Source organism: Sinocyclocheilus grahami, unplaced genomic scaffold, assembly GCF_001515645.1.
Source record: "Sinocyclocheilus grahami isolate Dianchi unplaced genomic scaffold, SAMN03320097.WGS_v1.1 scaffold119.1, whole genome shotgun sequence".
In the NCBI taxonomy this organism is placed as follows: Eukaryota; Metazoa; Chordata; class Actinopteri; order Cypriniformes; family Cyprinidae; genus Sinocyclocheilus; species Sinocyclocheilus grahami.
Genome location: NW_015505298.1, coordinates 1,260,866 through 1,272,123, shown reverse-complemented (window position 1 = coordinate 1,272,123; position 11,258 = coordinate 1,260,866). Strand labels below are relative to the sequence as shown.

At 37.0% G+C, this 11,258-nt stretch overlaps 2 protein-coding genes across 3 annotated transcripts in view; one reads left to right on the top strand and one right to left on the bottom strand.

Annotated features, from left to right (window-relative positions):
* Window positions 1–3,347: 3,347 nt before the first annotated feature.
* On the top strand, window positions 3,348–5,489 carry LOC107589729 (uncharacterized). Of its 2 annotated transcripts, none has more exons than XM_016278243.1 (5): window positions 3,348–3,910; window positions 4,241–4,576; window positions 4,696–4,845; window positions 4,969–4,997; window positions 5,092–5,489. In XM_016278243.1, exons 1-5 carry the CDS (start codon window positions 3,853–3,855, stop codon window positions 5,197–5,199), a joined length of 681 nt encoding a protein of 226 aa, XP_016133729.1. In that variant the 5' UTR covers window positions 3,348–3,852; the 3' UTR covers window positions 5,200–5,489. The 2 variants fall into 2 exon arrangements, with proteins under 2 accessions (XP_016133729.1, XP_016133728.1); XM_016278242.1 differs by having other exon boundaries at window positions 3,352–3,910; window positions 4,690–4,845.
* A 66-nt stretch (window positions 5,490–5,555) lies between these two features.
* Window positions 5,556–11,258, bottom strand: part of LOC107589747 (rap1 GTPase-activating protein 2-like) — a 46,702-nt gene continuing 40,999 nt past the window's right edge. The window contains exons 17-20 of the mRNA XM_016278269.1: window positions 9,845–9,944; window positions 7,791–7,858; window positions 7,492–7,530; window positions 5,556–6,846 (exon numbers count right to left, since the gene is read on the bottom strand). Of these exons, the coding sequence (XP_016133755.1) occupies window positions 7,522–7,530; window positions 7,791–7,858; window positions 9,845–9,944 (177 nt within the window). The 3' untranslated portion in view covers window positions 5,556–6,846; window positions 7,492–7,521. The remainder of the gene's footprint in view (window positions 6,847–7,491; window positions 7,531–7,790; window positions 7,859–9,844; window positions 9,945–11,258) is intronic.

Genomic DNA, 11,258 nt, shown 5'->3' with positions numbered 1-11,258 from the left:
TATTTAGTTCACCATGCTTTAAAAAAGACACCACATAAAAAGCAAACGACATATTTCTCTGGATTTCACATCCTTAACACAGTACCAGGTTTTTTTTTTTAATCTATGTGAATTTTATTTTTGCTCTAAATATTCTCTATAATATTCAGTAGTTCAGACTTTTTTTCCTCACAATTCTGACCTTTTTCAGAATTTCGACATATAAACTCCTGAGTTTACATCTCTGAATTCTGAGTTTATATTTCACAATTCTGTTTTTGTTTCCACCATAGAATAAAAAATGAAAAAGATCATTGCAATTTGTTATTTAAAAAAAAATGCAATTCTGAGGAAAAAGTGAAGAATTGGGAGATATAAACTCAGAACAGTGAGACATAAACTTGCAATTCTGTGAAAAAAAAGTCAGAATTGGAGATTTAAACTCAGAATTCTGACTTTTTTTCTCTTAATTATGAGTTTGTATCTCACAATTCAAAGTTTAGAGAAAAACAAGTCTTAATTGTGAGAAAAAAATGTCTGAATTGTGAAATAAATTGTTCACATTTTTTTATTCTGCGGTGGAAACGGTCTTCCATGCTTAAGTGTGTTGCAGTGCACAGAAGTTTCATTCTCAAGCTGCTGCTGGAGTCACACACAGTACAGTCATCTTCATTCCCTTTTGTTAAAAGACTTTTGTTAAAGCGCAAGTCTCACAGTATCAGAAAACCAACACAATAGAGGCTTTCTCACTGTAACACTGTGTGCAAGAGAAAAGCTTTATTGTGCACCAGAATAGACACACCAAGCTCTGTGTTCACTCGTCACGCTCAACCGGGTTAGTGTTTTGTGTCAGAACAGGCCATTTAATGTAGCTAAACTCCCTTGAGAGGTGCTGACCACATAATGATGTTTACATTCCATGTAATGCATTAGTGCAATACCATCATACAGTACTCTTGTAATTTTTTGCATACCTCTGCAGCGTGGATTCAAGAAACCTCAGAAGACCTGGTCTGATCACTATGGGAAAAAAGAGCCTTGTTGTACATTCAGTGAAGGCTGAGGAAATGCCTATGGAGTAATCTGATCATGGAGCAATCTGTACTGCCAAGAAACCATTCTTTCTTGGGACTGCACCATTCAGAGGACACTAATCTGCCTTTTCATTTTTGAATAAAAATGATTTGTACAGTACATGGCTGTAAGCATTAGCTAATTCCTTTGTTCTTTATGACACTGTATGCATCAAAAACATGGACAAAATTGCCAGTTTAGTCACTGTTGTTTGCTCCTGAGCACAGACCCGTGAGTGTTTGCTTTTACTTATCTGTTTTAAGCCATGTGAGTTGGCCAGCAGTGGTCCAGCACACACTCATTCCTGCCCATTCCTGGGTGGTCACTGTCCAGTTTCAGATTGATTTCAAATAACAAGAAAGATTGGAGATCAGATTCACTTTCAGACCTGTAAAAGGGCCGTAAATGAAAAAAGTTATTTTGCAAGTACAAGCTTATATGATCACTATGGGAAAAAAGAGCCTTGTTGTACATTCAGTGAAGGCTGAGGAAATGCCTATGGAGTAATCTGATCATGGAGCAATCTGTACTGCCAAGAAACCATTCTTTCTTGGGACTGCACCATTCAGAGGACACTAATCTGCCTTTTCATTTTTGAATAAAAATGATTTGTACAGTACATGGCTGTAAGCATTAGCTAATTCCTTTGTTCTTTATGACACTGTATGCATCAAAAACATGGACAAAATTGCCAGTTTAGTCACTGTTGTTTGCTCCTGAGCACAGACCCATGAGTGTTTGCTTTTACTTATCTGTTTTAAGCCATGTGAGTTGGCCAGCAGTGGTCCAGCACACACTCATTCCTGCCCATTCCTGGGTGGTCACTGTCCAGTTTCAGATTGATTTCAAATAATAAGAAAGATTGGAGATCAGATTCACTTTCAGACCTGTAAAAGGGCCGTAAATGAAAAAAAGTTATTTTGCAAGTACAAGCTTATATTAATATGACTCAACTAAATGGTTAAATGATTTTGTTAGCTCTTGCGTAACTTAGGGTTGGTGTTGTACCACTCACTTTCCAAGAAAAACAGACATATCCTGAGACTGTAAGCCCACACTGACGTCCTACACATCTGGTTACCATTAAGGTCCACTGACTCAAGTTACTCTCTGCAGGAAACAATCGCACAGCTCAAAGGAACCTTCTGAGGGAGCCTCCCTTTGCCAAAATGCTGCCCGAGTCTCATTTGTTGCTTAATGTGATAGTTCACCCAAAAATGATTAAATTGTTGAGTTGTTAAACCTGTATGACTTTCTTCTTTGCAACGACAACAACAAAAAAGAAGATATTTTGAAGACTCTTTCCATATTACAGTTAATGACCACATTTGTCACAGAAATAACAGGTTTGGAATGATATGAGGGTGAGTAAATAATGAAAGAATTTTAATTAAACATTGGATTTAGGTTATACTCAAAGGATTTGAATCTGAAACCTTAACTTTCGAGGTTCGCCTATGTCATATGAATTTAACTTAATTTAGAGATCGCAAGTAAATTTATCAAGTGTAATGTATTGCATATCAAGACAATGTGAAGGCAATTTGTCTTAAAGCAACAGAGCAGCAGCAGCAGGTTCTGTTTAAGCTTGGCTTTTATCTGCAGCAGCTGTGTAATTGCCTGCACATGCCCCTTTTTGCTTTAACTATAGTCCAGATTTCCCAGCGTGCTGCTGAGAAACTATTGGCTTTCAGCACCACCATGTGGCTACAGCAGAAACCATGATTTAAGTTAAACTTCTCTTTCACTGACAGTGTTATATATGGCACCATGCAACAATTTTACCTAAATAAATACTAATAATAATAATTCAGCCAGAACAAGTGTGGCGTTCTGTGGTAGCCTATATCTTAGTATAAATCACTCAAGACTCAAAAATTAAATGGATAAACAAACGAATAAACAGCAAATCACTGTTTTCGGAATTTCATTTCCCTGATGCACTGAAAAAAAACTTTTTTAATCAATATTTTTGTCTTGTTTTCCAATAAGATATTTGAAGTGCACTGTTCTTTATTTAAGCATAAATCTAAATATAATTTCCCAGTGGAGTAAAAAAAACCCTGATATATTCTATATTTTCTTAATGTCTCTTTTTTTCCTTTTTTATTCTCACATAAATATATCTTATTTTAAGGATGTTCAGATTTATACAAAATACTAAGAGTAGTAGTAGTAATGTAGTAGTATGGTAATAGGCCTACACTCTAAACAGCATAAACACAAAGAAAATGAAATATCGACAGCATTTTAAAAAATATGGGTAAAGCCCTTTATACATGTTCTGGGTTGTTTAATTTCCTGCCCAAAGTGCCCTATATGCAAAATTTGCCACATCACAGCTTGGCACACCACACAATCACATTGCAAGGAAAGATTCACATTTTGGCAATGTTAGTCTATCTAGATCCCAGCATTTGTGTCCTAGTTTCAGTCCAGTTATAATGGAATGTCAGCAGTGATTGAGAGTGATTTCCCTGCTCCAACAGGAAGGATGTGATAGCCTACAGGTTTCCCTTTAGTATTGGGTGAGCTTGCATGTCCTTCCTCAAGTACACATTTACAATACGGCTGAGGCTGCCAGATCTGTACCGTAATTACCGAAAGAGGAGTCAATTTTCCTGCAGTGAAAAAAGAGAGTGGGTGTTTACGGAGCTAGGAAGAGTTTAGAAGTACCTTTTGTTGTTCGTCCCCGCAGCCTTGACAGAAAAGGTGGCTGTTGACTGCTCTTCCGAATCTGTTATGTAGCTGCGAGGACAGTCGATAGATAGTATGGATAATATATAAATATTATAAAGGATGAAAAGAGCTTACAGGTGTTCCTTGACGTTTCTGGCATTTTTGTGTATTTTAAAAGGTAAGTTACTTCTCAAATTCATAGTTAAATCTGCTGCACTTTTAAATGTACTTTTCCCACAAATGTTTAGTATTGTAATCGTTCACAAAGTGACATTTGCAGAGTGGAAACATTTTCGCAACTTTCGCTTCCGCAATCCGCACGCGTTATGGTTTCAGGTTTATGGTAATATTTTGTATGATTTTCTTGTTCACGCGTTTCTCGTAAGCACGCGACTTCACTAAAGTCACTTTAAGGGCTCAATTGTGATAAGACAGTCTGTACAAAGTCCAAAACTGCTTTGTATAGGCCTAACTAAAACTCAAGTCGCTTGTTATATTCTCATTTCAGTATGTGAACTGTGCTTATCTGTTCGAGCAAGTCGTGCTACAAAGTTTGTGGCGGAGGGCGGCAGTCTCCAGCTGAGCTGTGGAGTGCAACACTGTGGGCTTCCTGGCTGGACTGGAGGATGGACTTTCCAGGAACCGGACAGAGCCAGATTTACTTTCCTCACTCCCTCTGAACGAATCGAGATGTCCAGTTACAGCTCAACAGCCAATAGCACACATCTGTTACTCCACATTCACAACATCAACCAGTCAGATGCTGGAGCATACAAGTGCCTGATAACCTGGCCTCAGAATTTAACTAGCAGTGGACATGTGACATTTGTTAACGTGACTGCAGGTATATACATATGCATGCAGGACAAGCTGTTGGTTTCAAATGATGTTTAAATTTTTAGTTTCCTAATTTCCATACTATATATTGCTAACAATGAAATCTTTATTTCTGGACAGCGACAGTAGACTCATCAGTCAGAAGCCTCTCTCATAGAGTTCTGCTTTGTTTTGGTGCCTTGATGTGTTTTCCTGTTGTTTTGGGATTTGTTTGGTGTCTCACCCGGGATCCTCATCCACCACTACCCCCTGTCCCGCCTCAGCCCTGCACGTCCTGTAAGAGTCAACTCCATTATTCTGCAAATGTGTCATATATCAATCAACTTATCAATTGTTTTTTATTTTAAATATTTAAAAAATACTATAATTTTTTTTGAATGACTTATTTTCTTGTTCTAGATGCATCTAGAGTGAAACCAAAAAAGGAAGTAAGTGCATCAGTACATTGTGCGTTCTGATAAGAATCTGATTTGTTTAATCAGTGAATATGATCGATTTATTTACTTGTCATTATTTGTGCAGCTGGTGTATGCAGAAGTTGCATTGAATGATTCAAGGCGGCTGTATGATCATCCAAAACAAGCGTCTGAGCCAACGGTCTATTCCTCTGTGCATTTCAACCGAACATAAAGACATCTTGCATTTCTATCTCACTTGTGGCTGTGGGTTATTTTCAATACCAGAGCAAACATGACTGTAAACACTGTGGCAGTACAGTTGAATTGTTAGTCAACAAGATTGAAAAGATATCAGCCTGACTTGGGATCCTTTGAAATGTGAATGCTAACAATGTTACACTTTGATTTATTATACAGTGGTTGTAACACCATACTGAATGGTGGTGTTCTTCCAGAAACACTGTAGGATGTTTGTTTGTGTATGTAGAATGTAAGATTGTACCTGAAATAAAAAGAGATGTATCTGAGCAAACAGAATTGGTGTCATTTTTTAAATGTTTTACACAACAGACAGGTATTTGACACAAAATACATTTTATTTTATAATAAATTCTTAATGGCACATGCCATAACCAAATATACATATACATAATCTTTTCAATTATTTTAATTTGACTCTGTGTAATTTTTTTTTTACGTAACATCAACAATTTTTAAAGCAATAAATTATGGCAGTACAAACATATATGCCAACACATTTTATGTCAGAGTTTGTCACTATTGTACAAGAATATTTAACTCGCTCTCTGCAGTCTAATGCCCTCACCATTGAGTACCGCTGAAAAACTAACAGAATCATAAGGAATGAGCAGAGACACACATATGTAAATAAATAACAAAATTTCAAAAGAAAATCCTTCAAAAATTGTTCAAAAATTATTCTGCCAGCCAAAGTTGAATAACGAAGCATTTACAAAAGAGGACCTTTTTGTACATCCACAAGTCTGAAATTAATAAGAACCATGTTTATGTGTCTGCTTTCTCAAGTGTGTTAAAAGAGTTAAAAATGAAATTTAATGAAGTAAATAATTTCTTTTTTTTTTGTTCAATTGTGCAAATATATCAGTTCAGTAAAGTTAGCAGTATCTGCCAACCCAGTGTTGAACAAATATACTGAAGTCTTTATTTAGAGAACTAAATATACGCTGAAATGAACAGAACAATTTTGCTTTAAAAATATAATAAAATGTGTCTTCGCCATCCATGCAAGGTTATGTTTTTTTGTCAAAACCCTTCCCCTTTTACCACAAATAAACCTTGGCAATCGTCATCTTTGGTTACCCTCGAGAAAGGTGAATTTGACCTTTTCACATCACTCAAAAATAAAAGAACAGACTCAATCCTCAGCAGAGCATAGTTAGTGTACAGTATTTTAAGGCTTACACTGATGGGCGGTGTTACAAGACTCAAAATGACCCGTAATCTCTGCAAAAGACTGAGTACAGTACAGGTGCTTATAATGATACTTTGTAGTCCTTATCTCTTGTAACATTTAATGACTGAGAACTCTTCAAGTATTTCATGTAGCTGTGATAATATTGAGCATCTGTCTAGAAAGCGATTGCAGTTAGGCAAGAATAGTTTCAACAATTGTTTGAGCACTACATTTACAATGTTGGAAAAACAGAGACGTTTGTTGCTTTTTCTACTAAGACTGGTGTTCATTTCTGTCCTCTAAACCCTTTTCGTGTGTCTGTAGGATCAGTTCTAACAATAGTGTTCAGTTGTGTATTATGTTGAACAGTGATAACTGTCGCAATGGCAAGAAAAAATGGTCCCTTTTTCTTCCAATCTATAAAAATCCATTCAAAGTCACTGCCTAGAAAGACAAAGAACAGACGCACTAAATTATGTACTGTTAAGAGTGCACAGATTCACTAAAGTACATATAAACTGAGATAGACACTTATTTTCTTTATGATGTGATACCAAGTACTAAGTATAACCACTATTTCTGACTTCAATATAAATACAGATAGATTTATATTTTTAAATTTCATTTTAAATTTAGTTTAAGTTTTAGCAATTTTGTTATTTGTTATTTTGTTTTGGTAATTTGTATTATTTTTTTATATTTCTATTTAGCCTTAATTTAATAAATATATATATGTATATATATATCCATAATTACCATTAAAAGGGGCTCAATCGGAAATGACCCGACTCATTTATTGTGTTTATTTGTTAACAACATTATAGAACACATTTCAGTATTTCTACTTGTTCTGATGACTAAAAGGAGAACTAGTTCTTTCTATTCTTTCCATATATACTATACTTACTAAAAAAAAAAATTCTCACTTCAAATTTTTGATCGACATTAATTTTTATGATAACTAATTAAGGTTATAAAATTAGTGCCAAGAAAAACTTTAGATTTATATTTTTATGCAAGATTGTATTTCAAGATGCATCTGTCCATACCTAGCTTAAAGATATGTAATTACTGTAATATTCAAAGTACCTTATGTCCATGCAGTGGCTTCTGTCTGACCTAATGACCCTGAAAGAAAGAGGAAGGATTATTTTTACCGAATGAATTCTAATCTCATTATTCAGTTTACAAATAGGATCAAATGCACTGTTACAGACTTATAACAACAAATGCATTTTTACTATAAAACCTTGAGTAACATACGCACTGTTACCATTTCAACATTGTCATTGTCGTTAATCTGATCTAACATAAAACAAATAAATTTGAAACCAATTTCAAAATACGCCCAGTCAATATTAAAAGATATTCGAGGATACAGTACTTACTGTGGAGTGGCTCAGTTTGTCAAAGCGGAATTTCAAATTTGACCTCGGTGAAGTTTTGCTCTTTCCATCTAAGGAAAACACTGGGTGAGTTCTTGTTTCTTGTTAAAGTGCCAAAGTGCAAGCATGTGTGTGCATGCAAGTATACTCATGTTTATGCACATCTCATAACTATAAATGTGGACACCACCTTGTCAGACTATTTCAACAATCATCAATTTCCTATTAATGGTTTTAATGAGAAATGTTCAACAATCATATATGGGTCGGGTTTTCAAGTTTTAATGTATGATTGCTTCATTTTTTATTTCAGTTTTAATTTGAGTACTTAAAGGAACACGCCACTATTTTTCCAACTCCCCTAGAGTTAAACAGTTGAGTTTTACCGTTTTCAAATCCATTCAGCCGATCTCCGGGTCTGGCGGTATCACTTTTAGCTGCAACTTAACATAGATCATTGAATCTGATTAGACCGTTAGCATCTCGCTCAAAAATGACCAAAGAGTTTCGATATTTTTCCTATTACCTAGCTGGGGACTATTTTTCAGGCGCTGTGTAATATCATTGCACCTGCTGCACTCATGCTACGGCAGCAAAGTTGCTTGATTATTACGCCGGAATGAGAGTATAGTTTCTAGCCATATCGGCCTAGAAAATCGCAACTTTTCATTTTCCGTCGGTCTTAGTACACAATGTAACTACAGAAGAGTCAAGTTTTAAATAGGAAAAATATCGCTCATTTTTTAACGAGATGCTAACGGTCTAATCAGATTCAATGATCTATGCTAAGCTAAGATAAAAGTGCTACCGCCAGACCCGGAGAGCGACTGAATGGATTCGAAAACGGTAAAACTCAACTGTTTAACTCTAGTGGTGTTGGAAAATAAACCTATTTTCAAAAATAGTGGCGTGTTCCTTTAAACTTGTTTATTTTAGTAAACATTTTTAACATTCTAGTGTTCAACATTTCTAATTTTCCAGTTTTTAAAGTAAGTTCACTCAAAAATAAAAATTTGCTGAAAATGTAGTCACCCTCAGGCCATACAGGATGTAGATGAGTTTGTGTCTTCATCTGAACAGATTTGGAGAAATTTAGCATTACATCACTTGCTCACCAATGGATCCTCTGCAGTGAATGGGTGCCGTCAGAATGAGAGTTCAAACAGCTGATTAAAACATCACAAAAATCAACAAGTAACCCACACAACTCCAGTCCATTAATTAACGTCTTGTGAAGTGAAAAGCTGCATGTTTGTAAGAAAAAAATCCATTGTTAACAAATTTTTAACTTCAAACAGTCATTTTCAGATCAAATACAAGTCCTCTATCCATAATATTGCTTTCTCCAGTGAAGAAGTTGTCACATCTGAATCAGGAGAGAAATATGCATAGATCAAGCACCGTTTACAAGCAAATACAGTCCAAAACAGTTCTAAACAAATATGTCTGTGGATTTTGATGTGAGAGGACAACAGGGGATGGACTTTTTCAGTGTATGAAGCATTATTAAGGATTATGGACTGGTATTTTGGCCAGAAGCGACGGTTTAAAGTTAAAAGGCAGTAGTGATGCATTTGCTTCTTAACAACTTTTCACACCACAAGACGTTAATTGATGGACTTTGGAGTTGTGTGGATCACTTGGGGATTATTGTGATGTTTCTATCAGCCGTTTGAACTCTCATTCTGACGAAACCCATTCACTGCAGAGGAACCATTGGTGAATAAGTGATGTAATGACAATTTCTCCAAATCTGTTCCAATGAAGAAACAAACTCATCAAGATCTTGGATGGCCTCCAGTACAATTTCAGCAAGAAAATCAGACTTGTTGTTTTATTTGTTAACAATAATTATAAAACAAGTTACAGCATTTTTACTTGTGTTCTGATGAGCTATAGATGAAATAGTTCCTACCCTATTTCAACTATTACCAATTGCATATCAATCAAAAAAGCAAGCACATATGGGTCTGGTTTTCGGGTGTCCACTTACTTTTGGCTGTGTAGTGTATGATTGCTTCAGTTTATTTTTTAATGTGTATGATTGCTTAATTCACCTGTGGGACTGCGGCACATGATCAGCGGCGTTCCGGAGTTCTGGCTTTCCACGCTGAGAGATGGACTGTACACAGATGAAGCCGTGGATGGGTGACTGCTCTACAGGACACAACACACACCAAAAGACAGTCTGAGTGAACTGCAGTGGTAATGTTAATACTAGTACGATTGCTATAGATTGTCCTAGAACTAGCTGTGCTGCAGTAATTAAGCATATCGACAGGTGTCAGGCTGAGTGGATCAACGCAAAGGGCCATTTAGTGTGTGATGGTTATCTGCAAATCAGCTGTGGACAGGAAGTTTCTAGATGAGGCTGAAGCATAATTGAATTGTTTTCACAGTGAGCTTATCTAAGGCAGTTATTTCAAAAGCTTTGCTAGAGAAAGAAACACACTGCAAAAATTATTTTCTTAATCATATCTTAATCAAAAAAATCGTCTCGGGTTACTTATGTAACCATGGTTCCCTGAGTAGGGAACGAGACACTGCGTCCTCTAGGGGTCGCTATGGGGAACGCCTCGTTGTGACCCGTGTCTGAAGCATACATTGAAAAAACACCAACTTGTTGGCCGGTGACAGCCATGACGTCATTACCGGTATAAATCGGCGCCGGGAGCTACACATCATTCACTTCTTCGTCTGAAGCTTTCGTCCGCAACATGGCAAGAAACCTAGAGGACGCAGTGTCTCGTTCCCTACTCAGGGAACCATGGTTACATAAGTAACCCGAGACGTTCCCTTTCATGGGAACTTCGAACTGTGTCCTCTAGGGGTCGCTATGGGGAACGGTATACCCACGCCACCATGCTGAGGGGAGTGCAAGCCAGAACCATGGCGAGCACTAAGTACCAACTCTACCATATTGCTATGGGAGTCGCCCCTGGGACATTAGACGGCTGTCAGTGACGTTACTCCCTACGGCCAAAGGCCTAGGCTACATAACCCAAAAATACTTACCTGTTAGGGCTAGACTCCTGGGCCCGGGGTAGAACTCAAGGCTTGGAATCAGAAATAGATTCCTTTAAGGGAATACGACCAAGAGCCTAGAATCATACTAGTCTTGGCCTGTCACACAGGGGCTACCGCACGCTTGCATGTGGTGAAGGAACTGTCTCAACAGATCCTTAGAAGCAATACCCTGTTAAGTAGGTATCCAGAGGATACATAGGAGGAGTGGTGCCCAAGGCGGAACCGGGGTTTTAAACCACTCAAAAAGAGCACAAAGTCTTGCGCGTAGCTCTTACCATACAGGATTTTTAGAAAAGTGGGCAAAGCATAACGTGCACACTTACCACTTATGTGGATTTTAGAAAAGTGGGCAAAGCATAACGTGCACACTTACCACTTATGTGGATTTTAGAAAAGTGGGCAAAGCATAACGTGCACACACTTGAATACCATTCTAGGGGTTCT